At 49.8% G+C, this 22,670-nt stretch overlaps 1 protein-coding gene across 3 annotated transcripts; it reads right to left on the bottom strand.

The window, feature by feature from the left end:
* Positions 1-6,399: 6,399 nt before the first annotated feature.
* On the bottom strand, positions 6,400-22,556 carry SALL1 (spalt like transcription factor 1). Of its 3 annotated transcripts, XM_080828356.1 has the most exons (4): positions 21,916-22,555; positions 13,906-13,942; positions 9,199-12,644; positions 6,400-7,999 (listed from the first exon to the last, which is right to left on the bottom strand). In XM_080828356.1, exons 1-4 carry the CDS (start codon positions 22,003-22,005, stop codon positions 7,559-7,561), a joined length of 4,014 nt encoding a protein of 1,337 aa, XP_080684482.1. In that variant the 5' UTR covers positions 22,006-22,555; the 3' UTR covers positions 6,400-7,558. The 3 variants fall into 3 exon arrangements, with proteins under 3 accessions (XP_080684482.1, XP_080684483.1, XP_080684484.1); XM_080828357.1 differs by lacking the exon at positions 13,906-13,942 and having other exon boundaries at positions 21,916-22,556; XM_080828358.1 differs by lacking the exons at positions 13,906-13,942; positions 21,916-22,555 and adding an exon at positions 13,205-13,262.
* Positions 22,557-22,670: the final 114 nt, after the last annotated feature.

Genomic DNA, 22,670 nt, shown 5'->3' with positions numbered 1-22,670 from the left:
CTTGTCAGAGAGAGAACAGAAGGCAGAGGGAGAAGCAGGTTCCCCACTGAGCAAGGAGCCTGATGTAGGGGTCGATCCCAAGACCCTGGGATCATGGCCTGAGCCAAAGGCAGACGCTTAACGACAGAGCCACCAAGGCACCCCTGTATCTCTGTGATAATTTACCTAGGAAGTACTGGACTAAGATTGGGAAGGATAAATAACTTGGGCCCCAGCTCTCAGACTCAGTTCTGCACAAACAAAGAAGGACCTTCCTGGCCACTCTTGGCTCTGGAAATTGGGTAAATGTGTGCGCATGTGCCCAGGCACAGGTGTGTCTGTTAGAGTGAGCCCTTTGCCAAAGGCCACAGACAGCCTCCCTATCTGAGCAGTGTTTCTGCAAAGGATCTGCTAAGAATGATTGATTGCTCAGGACCTCCTACTTCTGGGCCCCGGTAAGCCCCATTGTGAGCAGCTTGACTAGGGATGTTCAGAAATGGCAGGGTTCGGGAGAGAACGTTATCTTAGGTACCCAAGAGCTGGGGCCCAATTACCAACGGGGGGTGGTGGGGATGGATCTTCCTGGGACAGTGCGGTTTATGGCAGCGCGTAAGCTTTAGCGCTGAGTTTGGCTTTTTTCTTTGGCACTCGTGTATGCGTTTAAGGAGAAATCCCCTTTACAGCAAAATGCTTTTAAAACCCTCCACGTGGAAGCAGCCCAAGAAGGGAGAACACACAGGCCGACGCCAGGAGCCCCGCGGCTCGCCTCTCTTTCCCTGCAGAAGGGGCAGCTAGAAAGCGCTGCCTAATGGATGAGTCACTGCAGAAAGCTCGGGAGCTTAGGTTATCTGCCTGCGCCTCACTTCCGCTCGCTCTTCCCATCCCCAGACCTGATGGCCAGGCTCCTCTCAAAAGCCCTGGTTTGCTGTGATTTCAGCTGAGAAGGAGAGAGGGGAGAACTGCCTTTTCCAGGGCCTTCGTAAGTGGCTTTCCAACTTTTTTCTGATGGCAACCCATGCTAACTGTGTTAATCACTGTGTTCTAGTGCACCCGCGTGTGCGCACACAGACACACACACACACACTGGAATGAATAAGACACCTCTCACCCTTACTATCGAGTGGGATATATTCTGATGCTTTCTACTCTATTCCATTAAAAAAAATAATGCTGGTGATGACTCACTAGGCTGATTTCATAAAGCACCGATGGGTCCCAACCCAGAGTCTGAAAAACTCTGGGCCAGGGCCAAGGCATGCTGACAAGTAGAGGGCTTGGATGGCGACAGACGGGGAAAGAAAATTCTTCAAGGCCCACAGGCCTCACACTTGTCTAAAGTAAGAGGCAGTTAGAAAATCAGGAGAGGACAGAGCGGCGGTGTTCTTCGGTGGTGTTGGCATTGGCGTTATTTGGATTTGGGTCATGGCACGGAATGGCGGTGGACGGTAAGATTTCTCCTGCACGGCGCTGGAAAGACTATTGCAGAGAATCAAATTCAGTGTTTGCTAGTCCTTCTGAAATAAATACACTTACGTTTTAAAAAGGGAGTAACTTGGGGCGCCTGGGTGGCTCAGTGGGTTAAAGCCTCTGCCTTCGGCTCAGGTCATGATCCCAGGGTCCTGGGATCGAGCCCTGCATTGGGCTCTCTGCTCTGCAGGGAGCCCACTTCCTCCTCTCTGCCTGCTTCTCTGCCTACTTGTGATCTCCGTCTGTCAAATACATAAATAAAATCTTTACAAAAAATAAAAATAAAAAGGGAGTAACTGACATGAAATTATCAAATAGGTTAAGGGTCTGGGTGGGACCCCGACAGTGTGACATGGTAACTGTGGTAGTCTGATGGAAGCTACTGGAAATACAGACAGAAAGCAAAGCCTGCGTGGTGAGAGATGGGGAAAGTGGTCTATGGGTCAGGCAAGTGAGGACTGTGCCCTGGTGTTGGCCGTCAAGCAAGTGACGGCTCTGGGGTGTCCTCGTGTTCCTTCTCTGCTCTCTGGGACTCACTTTTGTCATCTGGTAAATGTCAGAGACCCTGCCTGTCTCATAGATCTATAACAAGATGAGACATGTGGAAGCTCCTGATTTTTTTTTTTTTAAGATTATTTATTTATTTATTTGACAGAGACAGAGAGAGAGGGAACACAAGCAGGGGAAATGGGAGAGGGAGAAACAGGCTTCCTGCTGAGTGGGGAGCCCATTGAGGGGCTTGATACCAGGACCTTGGGATCATGACCTGAGCCAAAGGCAGACGCTTAATGACTGAGTCACCCAGGCGCCCCGAAGCCCCAGATTCTGAATGTAGAAGGAGCTCAGCAGGACTTTAGGTCCTTCCCTATCCCTCCCATCAGAAGTGGGCCTGCACCCATGTTTCTAGGTGACCATTCAGGCCCTGTACTGGATGTGGCTGTGATTGTGACAAGATGCCATGACCCCTAGCCTCTCTGCCCCCAGGTCCTAACTGACCCATGGTGCTGCATCGCAATTCTGCTGCACTTGGCCGTCTGGGTGCGGTCCACCTTGGGCCGAACAAGGAAGGATCGGCTTGTGTGGCCTCCGACACAGGCCACTTGTTCTCAGACCCCTCCGTGAATTTTAAGTCAAAAGCTGATCCTGGGTTTGCCCTCTGCACCGTCACCAAAGGCCACCCCCCATGCCCATAAGATGGCCTGTTCCTGGCGGTGTTTGTAAAGGCCCCTCCCATGCCCCACCCCCGTCGTCCTGGCTTTGGAGGGGGTCAGAACCAAGCTGACAGGCGGTCCCCGAGTCTTTGTTCAACTTGAGCTCAGATGGACATAGAAACAGAAGAGAGGCCAAATCATATGTTTAAACAGTTAAGAGGAAACCCAGCTCAGCAAGGAGCTACAACCCTGGATTTAGCCTGGGTGAATTTTCCTTTGCTGGGATTTCCTGTCCTGTTTCTGGATGTTTCTATCTATCAAATGTTCCCTGGCAGTTGGTTTCAGGCCATCAGCTCTGCTGTGAAAGAAAGCTTTACATAGTACTTGGGCTTAGCTGCTAAAGCATCAAGGACTGCGGAATGGTAGGGACCCAAAGCCTGGTTTCTAGGATGGAGGCTCTAGTCTCTGCTTATCTGCCCTCCGTAGAAAGAGAGGAAACTCAAAGACTGGCCTTAAAGGACCATCCATAACAATAAAGGCCAGGGAGCTTCCCCCTCAAGGCGGGAGGCAACACTGGGGTTAGTGGGGGGTAGGTCCTTAAGGAATGTAAAGTAAGTGAACCCAAAAGTTGGCCTCCTGCAAGGCTCCTGCAGTTAAAATTTAACATTTTTTTTATGTAAATCATCTGGTATACTGAATTGCATGGGTTGGGTGGGAGGGGGGTGCGGACAAGGAGGGAACAATGGCCTGGGATTAGATAATTTAGTTAGTGCTAAAATTCCAGGAAGTTTGTGTTGATCTGGGCCTGGATCTTGTTACTTTTTAGCTCAAATCTAAATCTTTATCTTCCTAGTACAGTTGAGAGGACATTTTTTTTACTTAGTCATTTTTACAGTTGTAATTTTTACCCGCTTTCATCAACTAGAGCCGGTTAGATTAGCAGCTCTTAGCGCAGAGATGAAAATATTGGTAGGGCCCAATGGGCCCAGTTTTGTTTATTCTAAGGGAGCAGGCTTTGATCTAAACATATTTCCTGGGGTCTGGACGCGATGACCTAATTCCTGTCTTATCCGTCTCCACTTTCTGTGAATCTCAGATTGCGTTTTACTGTAGAACCCTTTGAAATTCACTTTGCATGTTTTCCCACTTTGTTACCCCCTCTGACATTTGTTTCATTTGGGGTAGAGTGTGCGACTCCTAGTAAAGGTTCCGACGCTTTATTTTTCTAACAGGGCTGCTAGGGTTTAACAGAGTGGGGAGCCTTTTCCTTCTTTTTTCCTTTAGGTTCTCTCATTCTTGACTTTCACAACACGCCAAAAACAATAAGCAAATAATCGACTGCTAGAAGTTTATGTCAACTGCAAATCATTTAGGATTTTCTGTATGAACACTTTTTCTAATTCAAACAAACAAACAAAACTGCCCCCCCCCACACCCATGAAAGTCAGTTCAATCAACCTGGTCCGTGGGGGCTGAGATGTGAAGACTCAAAACTCAAGAGTCATTTTCAGGTGTCTCTAAGGGGTCGGCAGGGACCTGTTTTCCCTTCTCCTGCCCCTCCCCCACAGTCATTCCTGGGAGGGGGTGTCTTGGGCAGTTTGGGTCCCTCATCGGTCTCTCTTCTTCAGGTCCTTGTCAATCACTGCACTGCCCTTCCAAGTCTATCTTCTAGACAAGGGGCTTCTTTGCATGATTCGCTGTGCTTAACGATACTTTCACGGTGCACATTTTAAAAATAGGAACTGGGGCGCATGTCACCCAAATCCATATTTTTAGTTCAAAAATGTCGTCAACTTCCCCGTCGTCATTCCCGGCAACAACAACCCAGAAAATTCAGTTCTCTTTGGTTTCCAAACTACCTCCACGCATCCCAAGTTTCAGAAGGGACAAAGCATAGCCGCGGCTTAGCGGGCGGAGGTGGGGTGGGGGTGGGGGGCTGCTGCGTGAACTTGGTCCGCCTAGAAATAAACCGCGTTGCTTTACTAATCTGAATCCGTGTCTCTCCTGCGGGGGTGCTGAGCCTGAAGGCCGAGCGTGGGGATCGCACAGGGCGGGGCCGAGCGCGAGCCTTGATTTGGAAATGACCGGCAAGGCGAGTGGGCAGGTAATGATCGATAGGTTAGAGAGATAGTGGATCGATAGATGGCTCGGCGGGGACAAAGGCGCAGCGAGGGGGAGAGACCCGGACCCCGGGGCTCCGACCTTCCCCTCCGGGGCTTCCGTTGCCTCGGAAAGTCTGTCTAAGCGAAAAGTTGCCTGGGCTCCCCGCAACTCCCTTCCAGAAAGCGCTAGAAGGGAGGAGGTTGGTGGGGAGCGGGTAGAGAAACAATTGCCCGGCTCCCGGCCCGGGCCGCCCGCCTCGCGGAAGCGGACTCGCGGAAGCGGACGCGCAGCCCGGGGTGGCGCAAGGCCGTGACCCCGCGGGGGGCCGGCGAGTGGGAGGCCGGGGCCTGGGGCGGCTCACCCGGGCCATGGCCGGGCGTGCGCCGGGGTGGGCGTCGGGGATCCGCCGGCTGGGCCCCTCTCGAGCGGCGGGCGGGGCGCGGAGGGGCACTGCGAGACCGCCCCTCCCGGTGGCCCGAGTCGCAGATTCCCAGCCTGTCCCAGGGCGTCGTCCCGGGACGCAGGGACCGCTTCCGGGAGGGACGCCCCCAACGCCACGGAAACGTCCCCTTCTGGCCCCGCGTAGAACAAGAGCTTCTGGCCAGAACTGCGGCCTTCCCTCCGTGTCCCCACTCCTGAGCAAAGGCGTCTCTCTTGGGGCGCGCGGCCAGGGCTGCAGAGACGCAGGCCCCAGATCTCTGCACCCTGACGCCTCGCGCACAGCCCCACAAGCACCCTCTCCTGCTTTAGGGGCGCCCGCCTCCGCGTTGTCCTGGCCTGGTCCCCTTTCCCCCAAGCTGAGCCACCCAGCTTGGGGAGGCGCGCCCCGGGTGGCCTGCCACCCCCCCCCCCCGCCCCGTGCAAACTTCTACTGGGAGGCGGCCCAATGCTTGTCCCTTACCTGAGCGCGGCCACGGGCAGGGGCTCACCACCTACCTCCCTGAAAGAAACAAATCGCCAGACCCCTGTAGACACCAACTTCCACCCTGTCTGTTTGCTCACCCCAAAATAGTGCTCAGGAGGAAAACACGTTTCCCCTAAAACAAAAGGGAGAGAGGAAGACTCAGACTGAATTTTAATGACGAAATATTCAAGTTGTAATGGACGTTTTCTTTTCAGGTATGCATGTGAGTTTCAAAACACATGAAAGCCTAATTAAAGAACACTGACCTCTGTGGTCTGAGGCCTAGTTTCAGAGTCAGATTCTCTATCCCCCTCTGCTTGGGGCATTCGCTAGCCACGCTGCTTTCCCTGCCTGAGAAAAGAAACAAGCACAGTTGAAATAAACCTGAAATCTATATGGGCCAAACGTCCTGCTTCAGGGATGACCTGTCCAGACCAAACTTCCAATAAGGGCTGTTTATTTCCTTTCATTTTTCCTCCTTTTGGGGGGTGGGAGTGTGAGCAGAGTGCCCAGATGGGTCATAGATAACTGGCAAAATATCTAGATCCTCCAAATTAAAAAGACAAAAGATGAAAATGAAAGAAGAGGAGGAAAAAAACAAAAACAAAAAAACAAAAAAAACCCCCACAGGCCCATGCAAACCTGTTTCTGTTACGCCTTTTGCAATTCCTTATTTAGAGGGAGAGACACACTCACATACGCTTAACTGGCGCCTGGGGAAATGTTAAAATACATTTCGGGGTCTGGCTAAATAGAACTGCACTCTAAAAACACAGACACAGTATTTTGTTTTATCTGTTGCAAAAAAAATGTATTTGATTACTTGGGTAAAATTACAGTATCTCTGTTGTTAGTAAGTATTAAATGTTAAAGAAATTGGACCCCCCCCTTTCCTTTCAACTTTCCAAGAAAGTGCATGTAACAGTCCAATTTTTTTTTCTTCCATACCTAATACAAAATAAGCAAACACTATACCTGCTCTCTTGATCAAGAAGAAGCATTCGCTCTTGTAAGGAACATATGTACATTTTAATGAAAGTGATATTTCTTATCGTATGTACAAGAGCATCTACATTTTCTCCACTGACGGTTGTTCAAGATGCCATACTTAGCAGCATTGTGTAATTCCAGCACACATTTTCTATTGTGAATATACCTACAAGGCAAAATGTTACGTCTCAGTTTCAACTACCAAAACAACACTTGTATTTTCTCTAAAGAATTCTGCGTGCTTATTACTGTACAGAAACTTATCAACATTGAGGACGACTCAAGTAAAAAGCACAATACAAATAGCAGTTCAAAACGGAAATGGTTAAATCTACAAAAAAAAAAAAGCAACTTGAATTTTCCAATAAAAATTAAAACAAAAACAAAAACAAAACAAAAAACCCAAAAGCCCAAACCTTTCAAAGAACCACATGGATCAGTCTGTACTTTCAGTCCTTTGCTTAAATTTGTTTCGAAAGATTAGACAATGTGTTTGCTGATAAAACTTTTCCAGCAGGATCAAAGTGTACATTTATATACAGACTTTATTAGAGATCTAATGCATCACTGAGGCATTGCATCAACACCAGATTCATATTAAACCGGATATAGAAAATAAGTTAATGCCAGATTAAGACCGCCTAGCAGGGCAACTTGCGATTGCCATAAATGTTACAGCAAATTTACAGCACTCTAGTCAATTAGTATTTAGTCCAAAATACAGAAGACCAAAGTTAACGCTTGCATTCTGTTTGCAAAGCCAGGTTATATCACTAATAAATAAGCTTTCTTATAACTCTAGAAGTTGAACAAGGTACAAAAGAATGTCTTCGTAATGTTGTAGTTCATAGATCTGGGGGAACCAGGAGGGAAGGGGGAGGGGGGACGGGGCAAGGAGGAGGAGGAGGAGGCAACCGTGGGTCTCTTTTTGAGCCGGGATGCTCTTTCTCCAGCCAGAGTTGCTTTAACTTGTGACAATCTCTTTGCTGTCCTCCACGAAGCGGGTGAACCGGAAGTTGGTTCCGTTCTCGCTGCTGGCCATCTTCTCCAGGCCGGCCAGGGGAGCGCTGGGCTCGGAGTTCTGGAGCTTTTCCAGATTTCCCGTCAGGCCGCTAATAGGTGAGCTGCTCCCGCTGCCCAGGCTTCCAGGAATTGGAGGGACGCCACCATTCTGAATGACGGAGATCTCATTGGCCTTCATGGCCAGCCCGTTGGAGAGCGCTGCTGCGTACTGATTCCAGAAACTGGAAGGATCCCCGCTTCCTGACCTGGCCGCCAAATCCTTCTGGAACATTTCTGGGAACTTGACAGGATTGCCTCCTAGAAATGTCATGGGGCCATCCACGGACAGCCGCCGACCCCGTCGCGCAGGGGCGCTATTCCACATGTGAGTGCCCATGTGTACCTGAGATGAGACCAGGGTCAGGGAGGGGAAAGGAAAAAAAAAAAAATAAGGGAAAGAAAGAAAGGGAAACAGAGAGAGAGAGGAAGGGAGAAGCTTAATAGTTGAATCTGTCTCAGCTCATATCCCAACACTCGACAAACCAAGTGGCCCACATGTCTATTCTTATTAAGTGCCAGACAGTGGACAAGGAATAGGGAACCATCCACTCGAGCCCCCTCCTAATAACGCGTGCGCCCTCCCCGGCCCCGGGCCGCCTTCCCTCTTCCTGGGCCAAGATGCCTGCCTTACTTACTCTTTTTTTATTACCCGTATTTAGCTTATAATGGCCTCAAGCAAGCTCGTCAGGCGCAGATAGCTCCTTTCAGGGTTAGAATTGTTATGTCCACTCTCATTGCAATGGTAAGGATTGTATCTGACACCCTTTACCCTATAAATGTCCTTTTCAGATGGGAAGCAAGTACCCCTCACAGATTGCCCGGTGGAGGGCCGGTGCACAGAGAGAAAAGCCAGAAAGTAATTATTCATCTCGCATTACTGGCAGCAATCTCTAGAGAAATACTCTGTCAACAGAAAAATGTACACAGTCAGAGCGCTCAACTGTTGCTCTAGAACCTGAGCGTGTTTGCTTTATTTCCAACACATATCAGCGGGAAGCGTCGTATAATCAATTATCATAATACCCATTAGCGGGGCAGCGTGACGTTATTGTTTTTAGGGGACGCGGGCCTTGCTGGACGGCGCCGTTATGAAAAATAGATGCACCCGCCGAAGAGGACGGTAATTGTGAAGTGATACGGGCTGCACACAGGCCACGTGGAGGTCTTTAATCAATACCCCATGGCAACGCAGGGCCTGTCTTCCCGGGTAGGTAAGGCAATTCATTTGGTGCATTTAGTGAGACAGTGGGGAGGAGCCACCGCCTCGCTTAGCAGACCAAATGATTTCAGGCACCCACCCGCTCCGCTGGGCTGCAGCCCGCCCCGCTCCCTGCCACGATCCTGACTCACGCACTGCCGGCCGGGGGCACCCGCGTTTCTCCCCTGTCAGCCCCACGTGGCAGGAACCCTCGCGAGAACTCTCCCCCTGCATGTCCTGCCTCGGGGGGTGGGGGGTGCTGGCTCGGGAGAGCATGCATTACAGATAATCAATGGCAAACCAGCCAGAGGGCTGTTGGGTGGGGGACAGACAGAGCGAGGTACCTTCAGATTGCCTTTTGTTGTGAAAGCTCTCCCACAAATAGTGCAAGCAAAGGGTTTCTCTCCAGTGTGAGTTCGCTCGTGGATCTGCAGGGCGCTGGACGAGGAGAAGGTTTTACCACACGTGTTGCAGTAGTGCTGCTTGGGGGTTCTCCTGGGCAGAGCTGGGAGCAGAACTGGGGACGTGGCAGAGGAGGACAGAGGCCCAGAGGGGACGTGACTGGTGGAGGTGTCCTTGCTGTCCTGAGGAGTGACATGCATGAAGCCGTTGACCTCTGTCTTGATGAGAGATGACAACGAGTTGGCGGGGATCACCGCCGAGTTCTGATTGGGGCCGAGGTTGGAACTAGGCTCAAAGAGCTGGGACGGCAGGTCCCGCATCTGATGTGTCAACATGTGCTGCTTCAGATTCCCCTTTGTGGAAAAGCCGCGATTGCAAACTGTGCAAATAAATGGTCTCTCTTTGGTATGACTTCTGTAGTGAATGTCCAAGGCACTCTGACAAGCAAAGGTTTTGCCACAAATGTCGCAAGCAGTGTTTTTAAATTTACCCCGGTCTCTGAAAGGGAAGAGGATCCCCAAAGAATCTTCCTTGATGATCTTCTCTGTGTGACTGGACGTCAGATCCAGAGCCCCACCATTCACAGGGGTGGGGGACAGACCGTTGGCGAACTCACTGGGCACTGCTCTCTGTGGCTTCTCCTCCATGCTGGGGGACTTGTGGAGCTCCTGGGTGCTGTTGGATGGGGACAGAGCCTGCATGGAAGAGGTAGACTCTGAGATGGCCGGGCTGCCAGCACTTTGGCTCTCCATATCGCCGCCCACCGAGGATGAGTCATTGGTCAGGACGTCCCCCTCGACGGACCCATTCTCCACGGACTTCAGGCTGGCCTGCAGCTGCTCTGCCAAGCCGGCGTTGATCATCTTCATCTGATTTTCCAAAGCAGCGATACTTGACATCTCCAGGGGCAAAGGCGAAGAAGATAAGCTGTCTTGGGACGCATCCGCGGACTTGGGCGTGTCGGGGATGCTGCCCTCGGGACAGTCCTCCATGTTCTCATCAGAGAAGGTGTCCAGGTCGTCGAAATTCTTCTCATCGAAGGAGCCCGTGTCCGACTCCATGGACTCAGGGTAGCTGTCGGGGACTGGGGTGTTGGGGATCTGACCGCCCATATGCATTCGGATGTGCTGCTGCAGGACCACGGCGTTGGTGAACTTCTTCTGGCAGATGGGGCAGGAATGCTGGACTCGGAGCGGGGGCACCGCCCGATGGACACTGTAGTGGGTCTTCAGGTTCCCTTTCGTGGTGAAAGCCCGGCCGCAGATCTTGCACTTGAAGGGCCTCTCTCCGGTGTGTGTCCGGTAGTGCATCTTCAAGGCGCTCTGGCAACTGAGGACCCGGTGGCAGATGATACACTCGTTGGGGTCGGCGGCCTTCTTGTCAATGTTCTCTACCAACTGCTGAAGCTTGGAGGTCTCCGAGGCCTGGGCCGAGTCCAGCAGTCCCCCGAAAGGAAACTTCGCCTTGAACTGCTCAGACATGAGCGGCAGCAGGGGGTTGGGAAAAGCCGCCGCGCTGCCCGGGCCCCCGTCGGCCACCGGGGAGCTCAGAGAGCCGCTGCCACCACCGGCCACCGGGGCTGAGCCAGGGGCCGTCCCGCTCTCTTCACTTCTGCCCCCCGACGGCGGCCCGGCGGACTCTTCGGCTTCGTCTGCGAGCCCACCCGGGTTTCTCGTGGCTGGCTCGGGGGCCCCGGAGTCGCTTTTGACAGAGCCTGGGGGGCTGGTGGCCGAATGGGTGATGGGGATCGGGGCTGGCTCTTCGGTCTTGATGAAGGGCGCGAGGCTTGGGAGGGTCGGGGGCAACGGCAGGCCGACGGAAGTGGTCAGAGTGGGCAGGACCGGTTTGGTGTCTAGCCAGCTGGTGACCGGCTTTTCCGGAGGAATGGACATGCCGTACGGGATGCCGGTACTCGTGGGGATGTTGTCCAGATGCTCAGGCACGGGGTAGGGGTTCATCTGGATATGAGGGTATTTCTCTTTGTGGCGCTGAAAGTGGACCTTGAGGTTCCCCTTGGTGGAGAACCTGTTCCCGCAGACGTTGCACTTGAAGGGCCTCTCTCCGGTGTGGGAGCGCAGGTGTATCTGCAAGGCACTGTCGCTCCCGAAGACCTTCGCGCAGAACCTGCACTTGTGTTTGAAGAACGCCTCGTCCGACGTGCTTTTCGCTTCGAAGGCGGGGACATTTGGTGGCTTGCTTTTTCTTTGCTGGGCCAAGGCAGACAAGGAGTTCAACTCCTCTGCAGTCGTTCCGATGTTGGGCAAAGGGCTGGGGAACACCGGGTTAGCGGGGGCCGGCTGAGGTAGAAGTGGATTAGATGCAGGATTCAATAAACTGCTTATTGCAAAAGCTGGTGACGATGACGCCGAGGCTGCTGGGTGGCTGGCGTGCACGGCGCCAGCGCTCGAAGCCGCTTTTTCCGAGGACGGGGTGCTCCCCGCTGCCGCCAAAACGTTAATGTTGGGGGAAGAGCCGCTGTTGGGTGGAACGATGGTGTGGCCAGAACCGCTCTGAGGTAGCTGGGTGGGGGGGAGCTGTTTCACACCGCCGATGCACGCGGACTGGCTGGCGAGGCTCTGGGCTAAGCCAGCTGCTGCCGCCAGCTGCTGAGACAAATGGGAGCTTAGTGTGGACAAGGGGTTGGCAGATGTTCGTAAAGTACCTGGAGAAGGACTCGAAGATGTTGGCAAGTCTGCGTTCTGAGAAGCCAACAGCAGTATTTGGTGACGGATCTGTTCGATCAGCTGCAGCTGGTGGATCTGTTGCTGCTGGAGGGCCAGGAGCTGCTCCATGAGGGCGGGCACAGCCAGCTTGCCCCCCGAGGCCCCGCTGCACCTCGCTTCCTGGGAGAACTGGGCCACGGCCACCTTGGTGCTTTGCAGGTTCTCGATGATGACGTTGCTGTTGATCACGGAGAAGTTGCCCAGTGTCGTCAGGTCCCCGAGTTGAGGTAGAGAGGTTGTGATCGCTGAGGTACCGGTAGAGGGAACGCCGCTGCAGCCTGGCGGGGGGCCGCCGCCGCCCCCGCTGCCGCCGCCGCCCCCTGGAGCGCCCCCGCCACCTTTGTTAGCCCCCGGGGCCTCCACCTCCATGGACTCTTCCCTGTGGCGGCCGAGGTGTTCCGAAAGGTCGCTGCCGTCGGCCTGATCTGTTTTGAGAACGGGGTCATTCATTTGTTCATCGGGATGCTCGGGAGGAGGGGTGGGAGAGAAGGTTTCGGGTGGGCTGGCTGGGCTTTCATTGACGATTAACACTAATTGATTTTTAGTACAGTTCTTCTTGTGGAGCAGAAGATCTGATAATTCAAAGAACTCGGCGCAGCACCGGCCACAGACGTGGGCGTCCTTGCTCTTCGTGGCGCGACTGGGTTGACCTTTCTCTGTGTCTCCTGCCAACATCAAAAGGGGCAGGGTGAGAAAGGGGGCCGGGACACACAGGGTCACCCGCGACTTCAGAACAAGGAGCGTGACCAGTCATTTTCTGTCTTCCAAACTTTAACCCCTTGCCCCCGAAAACCAGTCAATACCACCTAAGAAGGTTCATAATTACATGTGGAGGGTGTGGAGGAATTCCTATCAATCCCCTCTCTCAGCTAGCCACGGTCTTCAGATAATCCATCAAAATATAAAATACTACGAACTGAAGACATTGGTGCATAATGAAATTCCATAGCAAGATATTGATTTCCAATATTTTATACACCTTATTGTCTACTCATCCAGAGAGGGTCCAGCAACCATTCTGAGGACTTATTAGTCTCTTGAGTTTCTGTCAACCCTATTCATTTTCAACTGATTCAAAGATATCTGTGACAGTTTGTTCTGTCACTAAACTAATTTGTAGTCATTCAGGTTCCAATCAGTTGTTGACGGGGGTGGGGGGGTGGGGCGGGGGCTTCATATCACCAAGCAGAAGACTGACAACTTAAAAATCACCTCCAGCCCCTACCTAGAACCTGAGCTAAGGCTGATCGGTGACAATCACACTTTTGCCACATCAGTAACAAATCCTCGGGACCGCTCAAGACTCTGCTGAATACAGAGAAGAAAGCATCACACACATACATACACACACACACACACACACACACACAACGAAGAGAAACGCAATGATCATAATCTGTTACAAGGCCTGCCTCGCACCTATATATTACCCCCATGGCATGTTTATTTTTAAAATTAAAGAATGCAGCCTTGGCTACCATTCCACTCTTCAAGGAATAGATGCCACCAGGCTCCAAATGGCAACGTTATGTCTCTAAATATTTCATCAAAAGTGCTCTCTCTATCTATAAAAACTGGCACAAGCTTTACGTTTCTGATTCAACATCAACTTCTAGAAGGATGTGCTGTTAAGGCGAAGGGAAGAAATAATTCCTGGTTTAGAGTTTGGAACGGCTGTGCAATTCTCCTTGTCTGAATGCCTTTAAAAACAGTTTGCTCTTAACTGTTATCAATTGTTTAACAGATTGTCCTGAACCTTTCATTATAAAAATCCCTTTATTTCATGTTTGTTTCCACGGGTTGCTCAGATTTCTTCTCGCTAAGATCCATTTGTAAATTAAACATAAAAATCTCCAACTCCAAGCTAACATCCTATTCAAAGACAGGATGGAGCCCCATTGTTTGCCCAGCATGGGGAACACCAACTTCTGTTGTACAAATGGTGTGTGGTCATCTCCGAAGGCTGTGAAAAAAAAAAAAAAAACTGTTTAATTCAAGGATTACCTCCCTGCATGCTTTTCTGCAGAACTGAATCAGATAATAGTTAGTTTCCATGACTTCCAAATTGAATCTCCCAGAAAACTTGCAGGGGGAAAAAAAAAAAAGAAAAGAAAAGAAAAGAAAAGAAAGGAAAACTAATTGCAAATATGAATAAATACAAATTCAAAATGTTGCTTTTTCGGTAAACTTGAGAGTCAACTCCAAAGAGCCAGCCATCTGCCTTTTCGTAGTAAACATCCAAAAAAGCTTGAGGACTTTTGCATTCCAGAAAATATAATTAATACCTAAATACTAACTTCTGGAAATTCCTTTAACTCTATTTGCCTTGAGTGATGCCCAAGTTGATGAGAACCCCCTGTGAAGTATGCCAGATGTATGCACACTTTATTCACTGGGAGTGTTATTTGAGTAGCTAAGTTATACTTAACAAGCTAGCTTTGCTAATACCCATCTTTTAATCTCCACAAGGGTATGGAGCGAAATGCATTAACAATACCAAACAAATCTTAGCTGTAGCAGAAAATACCAATAATGATTCAGTTTTAATTTAATGTTTAATCATCCTAATTGGCACCGGATTCCTATGCACATTCAAGGTGCTGTTTTAAGCACTTTCTGTCTCTCTCCCTGCCTTAAAATAATGTAAACAAAATATTAAACGAAATTCACCAAAGTTATGTTGCTTAACTTGGGACAAAAATAATGTGACAAAAATTCCGTTTAAAGCTTCTTATTTTGACAACCAATTTTAAATGATGCATCCATTTCAGATGCTTATTTTAAACTAGGAAATGCAATTCCTAATATATTCAACAGAAATGTTATTTCTTTCTCTTTGCACATTTCCATATGTAATGGTTATGTTTCCATCTACTTTTACAGCCAATTATGAAGGAACAAAAGCTATTCTGTTTGTTCACACATTTTCAACAAAATGCATTAAAACTATTATGTCAGCATGTTCTATTAAGCTCTGCATTCAGTGGAAAATACTTTTCAACCAGCTCACATTTATCAAAACATAAAGCCACTTTAAAACACAGTTTTGCTTGGTCAGCTGGGCTTAGACAAATAATGACAGATTCAGAACTAAATAACTAGCAAGGGAAATCAGAAAACTGACTTCATCAATTGTACACATTACAATGTAGTTTTTTTCAAATATTTAGCACATCTGTGTTCACGATTAAAGGGCATTTTAATTCTTTATAACTTGCAAACATCTGATATTCTCATAATATATGGACAAAATAAAAAGAAGGTTACTTTACAGGATTTAGCTGATTATTGCTTTCCTGGGCTCGAATTCTAGCATTTGCACTGCTTCAAGACTCACTTGAGAATTTTCAAGTTTTTCAACCTGAACATTTTTAAATTTAGGATTGTGCTAACTGGACGGAAAATGTAGATGCTTAAAAATAAATGCCTGCTTGCTTCTAAGAAAGAGACTGTGTTCAAAAGCTGCCCAGGGTTTTAGCTTGGATTTTCACGACATTTTAATAAGCTGCCATCTGATCTCACTGTAGAGTTGACTAATTTAATCTCCTGATGTTTATGAAAACCAAAAAAAAAAAAAAATTCCGGTATCTATTTTGATTTATTTCAAAAGCAGGTGTCGCTATACTGTAATAGCTCTTAACTTTAAATCTATCTGTATTCTGACCTGAGCTGCTGTGAAGCTGAACACGACAAAGACAAAGCATGAGGACTAGTTTGAATCTTTAACTACCAGAGGGAATATTTTAAGTTGTAGTAAGACAAACACACACACACACACACACACACACACACACACACACACTACCACCATGTTCTAATTCATTTTTCGGACCGTCTGCTATCTTGTTTCTCAATAATCTGTTACACAGGGTTGCAACTGGTGACCCCATTATAGTAAATACAGTAGCCTTGCTCCCTGTACTAGGGTGAAAGTAACATTCCAGGTCCTTTTCTACGGAGTTTGCATACAAATTGATTTTATAATCCTCCTCGGGCAGGAAAATTTGAGAGCCAGTGGTTTGCTAAGTTTGTACGCACAAAAAGGATATCTGGAATTTTTCCGGCGTTTGTGTTTTTGTTTTTGTTTTTTCAGAGGATAAGGTGGTGAACTTAACAGTTCCATCCAACTTATACTCAAAGCCCAGATGTTTTCGGTCTTGTCCTATTTAGGGGCTGGACACCCAACTCAAATTTGTCAGTTTTTCATCATCTCAACCTAACATGGCAGAATAGGAGGCAGAAAATTGAAGTGTTCCAATATATCTGTCTACTGTGAAAACAAAAATAAAACTATGCCCCACACAGCAAGGTTGGGCCAGCCAGGAAACAAAACAAAACAAAACAAAACAGAACAAAACAACCCTATTCTACCACATTTAGTTTTCTTTTTTGGAGCTCTTCAGAAAGAGCCTTCACTTCACTTTCCATTACCTTACGGATCACATTAACATGTTTAATAGAACCTCTCACAGGATTATGATTTTGGAGCCTATAATCTTTACAGGCTGTTCCTTCCCGTAGACTAATTGAGAAAGGCCATCAGGAACATTTTTGATTGACCAGTCTTGATCTTTTTATTATTAATATACATATATATATATCATATATATATATATATATATATATATATTTTTTTTTTTTTTTTTGCCCAGACCTGGGAAAAACCTAAACCTGAATGCCCAGCTTAAGATTCCAAAGAAATTTTAAACACTCCCATGTGTGCCCTGCATACTGTCTATAATAACGTCTTAAGTTTCCCTCTCTGTGATACGCAACCAAATGACACATCACCAGCCTGCTTCAATTTCCTCCGTGTTCTGGCCAGGATTAGTGTATTCTCGAGTGGAAGAACACAAGCAAAATCTCTGGGGGGAAAAAAAAAACCCACGGACAAGACACTCCTTTTTAAGCAGGGATGCGAGCCCACCTAACACACACAATAAATGAAAGGGGGAAAATGTCTTCCCCTTGGATGAATCAAACTGAACACTAGGTGGGGTTCCAGTTGTAAGGGTTTGTTCAAAAACTTCTTTGTGGCTTTTCCTATTCCAGTGACGCGTAAAAAAAGAGACTCCTTAAGGCGAGATCTAAACTTTGGCTACATAAACATTGGCAAAGGCACAAGAAACTAAATCCCTGTTGTTTGAGGGTAAAACTGAGCTATGGAGACTACCTGTCAATCTTCCCCTTTGGGGGTCTGGCATCTGAGGGTGACAGGGGAATAAGGTTAGGAAAAGAAGCCAAGCTGATAAGGTGAGACTAAAGTAAACTACCAACTTCCTGCTAAGTGACTAGCAAGACTCAATTTGGGGGTCACTGGGAAGATACTGAAGTACATATTATGATCTGGACCTTGTCACCTTTGCATGGGAGGAGGCTAGCAAAGGTTAAAACAGCTCGACACATTTAGCTTCTCTAAAGCCTGGCACACACACACTTTTTTCTGTGCGTGTGGGGGGGGGGAGGGGTGTTGGGGCTCCGGCTAATTTACCATCTCGGCTAAACTGCTCAATTCCTTCAGTTTTGGTAAGCTAAGAAAATTCTGGAAGACGGGGCAAGCTGTACACCATGCGATGTCTTAGAAACACTGAATTAAGACGGCAGAAGGACTTTGTTCTGGTTACTACAGAGAGCTGGGCTTTGAACCATTTCAAAAAACTTAGCAGACTGGGACTCTGCCGTTTGCTTGCTCGGGTTCCCACTAAGCTCTCCACGTGAGAAATGTGGGTTTTTGCCTTCTAAAGGGCTCCTGGTAAAGATGACTTGCTACCTGCAGGATGTAGAAAGAAAGGAAATAAAGTCCCCTAAGGATAACCTATAAATTGGCACTTGTACCTATAAACCATAAGAGAAACTTGATGTACCAGAAACCATGAGACCCTCACTATCACAAATTCACTTTTGTGTCCGCTCTCTCACACCCAACTCCACTTTGCTTGTTGGTATGTTTGTTTTTAACGTTTTAGAAAGTATTTGCAGCCCGGAGCAAATCCCCTCAAAACAGTTTGCATTCTCTCATCCAGAATCTTCCATTATGCCACAAACTTAGAATAGGCCTGATTAAACATGAATTCTTTCCAACTGCCTTATCGTGCAGGTGTCGGTTTTTCAAAAAAAGCAATTAATTATAGTTCTCTCTAACCTTTTGGGCCCAGAAATCAATGTGTTGCCATTAAGCTGCTCACAATGAGTAAATTACTTTGGTAAATAATAGAATTTCATTATTAATATAAATAAGAGGAACATTTATGATACTTTATATGAGTCCATGTTTTATCTTGAGTTCATGATGTTTTTATCTCTCTTCCAATATTATCTTTTCCTTGAGAAAGCTGAGCACCAAAATACTTAAATAAACGAATGGAGTTGGAATGGGCCATCCCTGTAGCTACCTGAATCTTAAAAACACCACCCAAGGAAGAAAAACCCAACACACTCACACACACACCTCTGGAACCCAGAGCTTAGTAAAGAACCCGCAGAGAAAATCATTAGATTCTAATATTCCCCTTTCTCCGAATTATTTATCTCGGTAAATAATTTTTCCAATGGCAGTCATCTTTCTACAAATAACTCGAGACTTGTTGAATACCATTTAAGAGACAAGTAATATGTGCCATAATCTTGGTTTCATAAGAAACAGAAAAATTTCCCAGGTGAATGGAGGGGTTCCTGGAATTACAGTTAAATTAAAATAGGAACATCGGAAGGCTGACCAAATCATCTTGTTTTCTTGAACTTGTTCTGAGGGAGTTATCCGTGTGGCTGTTTGGCATGGCTCTGATTTTCTTTGTATGCCCGTGCACACACACACATACACACACACAAACACACACATACATACATGAGGCTGCTCTCAGCCTGAGTCTCTGCTTTTGGGCTCCTGCGCCAGGGCCCACAAACTTTTCTAGGTCCTGCTCTAGGTAGAAATCAGCACGTCTGAGGTGCCAGCGTGTGTCAAACGCACCAACTAGATTTAATTCAGTTTGTTTGAGGTTCCATGGACCCTATTTCCCGACCATTTTGAGACATAAGAAAAAGTAGCACACTGTTGGGAGTGAGGCGCTGTCTCCTAAAAATGTAATAACCTTTGTACATGTGGGGGTGGGGGGAGATCCACCCAAAACAAAACCAAGAAAAAAAAAAAAAAAGAAAAAAAGCCCCAAACCCTAACAACTCGGTGAAGTGTGTTCTGCCTCGGGAGGTGCAAAGAGATTGCCGATTCCTTGCAGAAAAGGTCGCTACTTTTTAAAGGTAACTTGGAGATAGTTCACATGTTCTCAAGCCCCACTTTCTCCCAACTACCCCAAAATAAAAAGATGGGGTGCTGGAAGTCTCTCGGGTTAGGCAGACACTGAGGACGATTACTTGTGTGCTAATATTATTACAACATACGGAATCCTGTAACCCTATTACAAAATCTACCCTCTAGGCAGCTTCCCCCAAACTTATTGTTCAACCATGTAAAAACAGTCATAACCTAAAACCATTACCACCGAAGAAAAAGAGGGGGTGGGGAGAGGTGAGAAGGAGCTGGGAGGGAAGTCCTGGCCATGCCCCTAACACTTTGCTCTTTCTTAGGACAATGAACCAGCTTTGGGGGAGAAAAAAAAGGGGGGGGGGGAGAGAAAGAGAGGGAGGAAGGAAGAAAGAAAGAAAAAAAGAAAGGAAACTTGATTCAGTGACTTAATGAACTTACCTCAAAGCTCAAATAAACTAAAAAAAAAAAAAGTCCTAATAAATAATAATGGTAAGAGGTAGTGAACTCCTTTTATGCTATTGCTTTATGAGAAACCTTAACTATTAAAAATTCTGGATTCGCAGGGCGACAGGAGAAAGGCAAAGATCTAGCAGGCATCCTTTCTCCAGGAAGCCCCAGTCTTTTTTTCTCCTTTTTGAAAATGTATGAAATCAGGACAAATGGACAAAAAATTTTTAAAAACCCCAACAAAACAAAACAAACAAAACAAAACAAAACCTGAAAAACTTTTTCTTCTCCTCCCGTTTGGTTTTTCCTACACAGACTGGGAACTTTCACAGTGTTCCAGGGCGGAAAGGTCTTAGCAGAAACTTTGAGAAAGATGGGTGTCGGGGCGAGAAGCAGAAGAAACCAGCTGAGAAAACCCGGAAAAATATTCGGAGCTGTTGCTGCGGCCTGGGGTAATTTCCCCCCAATTTATCTCGCGTCCCCGGGTTGGCCTGGGATGGAAAGCGGGGTTGGGGGCTCTTCTCGGCAGACTGAGAAATCTTAGACTCTGGGTAAGGCTGGAAGCTCGAAAGAGTACTGGGGTGGGGGGGTGGCGGCAAATGTTGTAAACAATTTTCTTAATCTGTCTCAGTTCTCCCCAATTTCTTACGGGGACCCCCACGCCAGGAGTCCCGTTTCCCAACAGCTGGGGTTAGGGGAGTGGAAGTCCCTTGGCTTCTCTGCCTGGGCTCTGCGCGGCTCCCCGCGCCCCAGCCCTACTGAGAAGCAGGCCTCTAGGGAAGGAGCCGGGGGACCGTGGGGCCCGGGCGGCCGCGGAGTTTAGTGGGCAGAGATGACGATCTAAGGGCACGCTTCTGAGCCTTGTCGGGCTCCAGGTGCTTCCTCCATACCCCCAAATGCCGCCCAGGACTTGAGCATTCCGAAGGGCATCCAGAGCCGCAGAGACTCCGCCGGGGTTGCCCTCGTCCTCCCGCAGCCGAGAGACGAGCATCTTGCCGGGACCGACCCCGGCGCGGCTCCTTCGCCTCAGGCGCTGGGCCTGGCAGCTCGGAGGCCCCTAAAGTGAACCACCTCCAGGGACCAAGAGGGATTCGAGGTGTCCTCCATGCGTACCCCAAATCCCCAGTCGGGACCTCTCCTACTCTCGGCCTCGGCGCCCTCACACAAACTTTTCTCTAGACTTGTTCATTCCCTTCGGGACCCCACAGTTGTCGCCTCCATCCGAGAAAGCGAGTGCCTCTGTGGGGGGGGTTCTCCTCTGGCTAGAGACCCCCCCTCAACAGCCCTGGAAAAAGACCCTCACGATTCCTGGAAGCACGGAGTACCACGATCCTCAGCGGGCGCACACCCAATCTAAAGATTTCTCGGGGGCGAGGGGTGGGGTGCATGTATTGGGAGAAAAAATACGGGGATAAACCCATTGGGTAGCCTGACCCCAACCAACACGGTTCCCCGTCCGCCTGCACTGCGTCTCAGAAGCAACCAGCAGCAAAGAGCACTCTCCGCCCCTGCCGCGACCCCGGCGTGTCGGGCACCGGCGCCCGGACACAGGTCCCCGTCTTCTGGCAGCTCTGAACCCCTAAAGGCATCCCATTCCCCTGCGCGGACCCAGGTGGAGTGTGAGCGTTTGGGGGGGGGCGCGGCCCGGGGGCTCCCCCGCGCTGGGAGTTCAGCCCGGAGTACCAAGTAAACTTCCTTCCCGCAGGCAGCAGGGCCGGGGCGGCGGAGGCCGGCCCGGGGGCCCCGGGGCCGGCGCGGGGAGCGTGAGGGGCCCCGGGCGGCAGACCTCCGTCCGCCCCGCGTCCCGCCGGCCACCCGGGACCCGGCCGCCGCTCCCCGGAAAAGCCGGGCCGGAGAAGCCGGGCCCGCGTGCCCGCTCTCCTCCCCCCCCTCCCCGCCCCCCGGAGGACCCAACAACTCCGGAAAGATCCTGCCGGGAGAAGTGTTTGCTCTCTCCGGGCCAGGGGGGAAGCCCAGCGCAGGCAAATTGAAAATTAAAAGGAAAGAAAAAAAAAAAAAAAAAGAAAGAAAGAAAAGAAAAGAAAGGAAGGAAGGAAGGAAGGAAGGAAGAAATACGCCGAGTGGGAAAGGCGAGCGGGGACTCGGCGGTGGCAGCGGCCGGGGCGGTGGGCGCGGGGGCCAGCCGCGTGTGCGTGGGTCCGGGTGTGCGTGAGTGTGAGTGCGTGTGTGTGCGTGTGTGTGTCCGCGGCGCGGGCCGGAGCACTCACCATCTCGCCGGGGGAGCGAGGCCACTTCGGGGTCGGATTGGAAATGTTGAGGCTTCGCTTGCTTCCTCCGCGACATGCTGGCTCAAACATCAGCTGGGGCAGAATAAAAAATTACTAAAAAAAAATCTTCTCAAAATTACGGAAATCGAGCGGCGGCGGCGGCGGCGGCTCCCCCCGCCCGCCGGCCCGCCCGCCCCCTCCCCGGCTCCCCGGCCCCGGGCGCAGCGCGCATGTGTCCTGCTATAATTATGATTATCAATAATGCATTGCGATTAATCATAGAGGGGCTCTTTGAAAGGCGATTGGCACCGGGCCAGCGCTATTCAAACCCGCTCGCCTTAATCAATTAGTTCGTGATTTGCTGCAGACCCCTGTCTCTCCGCGCGCTGGCCCAATAAGCCGGCCGCGGGGCTGGCTCTGCGCGCCGCGCCGCCCGACACTGGGTTAACCCTCTTCGCGACCGCCCGGGACTCCGCGGCCCGGCCGCCGCGGGCCTTCCTCCTCGCCTCTGCGCGCCCGGCGCCCCGGCCTGCGCCCCCCCTTCCGAGCCCCCCCCATCCCGGGCTGGGCCGACCCGAATTAGCATGCCCTCCCCGGAATTAAGCCTCGCGGGTGGGGGGTGGGGCCGGGCGGCGGGGGCTGGAGACCCAGGCTGCGGGCGCGCGGCGAACTTCCCAACTCCCGCGCTAGGCGCGCCGGCCCGCGGGGGGAGGGAGTCCCGTGGCGGGATTTGGGGGGGAGGAAGTCCCGTTTCG

The sequence above is a fragment of the Martes martes genome (genome assembly GCF_963455335.1).
Source record: "Martes martes genome assembly, chromosome: 17".
Taxonomy (NCBI): domain Eukaryota; kingdom Metazoa; phylum Chordata; class Mammalia; order Carnivora; family Mustelidae; genus Martes; species Martes martes.
Note: the sequence above shows the minus strand (reverse complement) of the source record. Positions and strands in the feature narration are given on the sequence as shown.

Coding starts and splice junctions, on each gene's coding strand:
- SALL1 (XM_080828356.1), bottom strand. CDS start 22,005: ATGTTTGAGCCAGCATGTCGCGGAGGAAGCAAGCGAAGCCTCAACATT. Junction 12,645..13,905: donor ACACCATTTGTACAACAGAA/GTTGGTGTTCCC, acceptor TGATGTTGGCAG/GAGACACAGAGAAAGGTCAA. Junction 8,000..9,198: donor CAACAAAAGGCAATCTGAAG/GTACCTCGCTCT, acceptor GTCTCATCTCAG/GTACACATGGGCACTCACAT.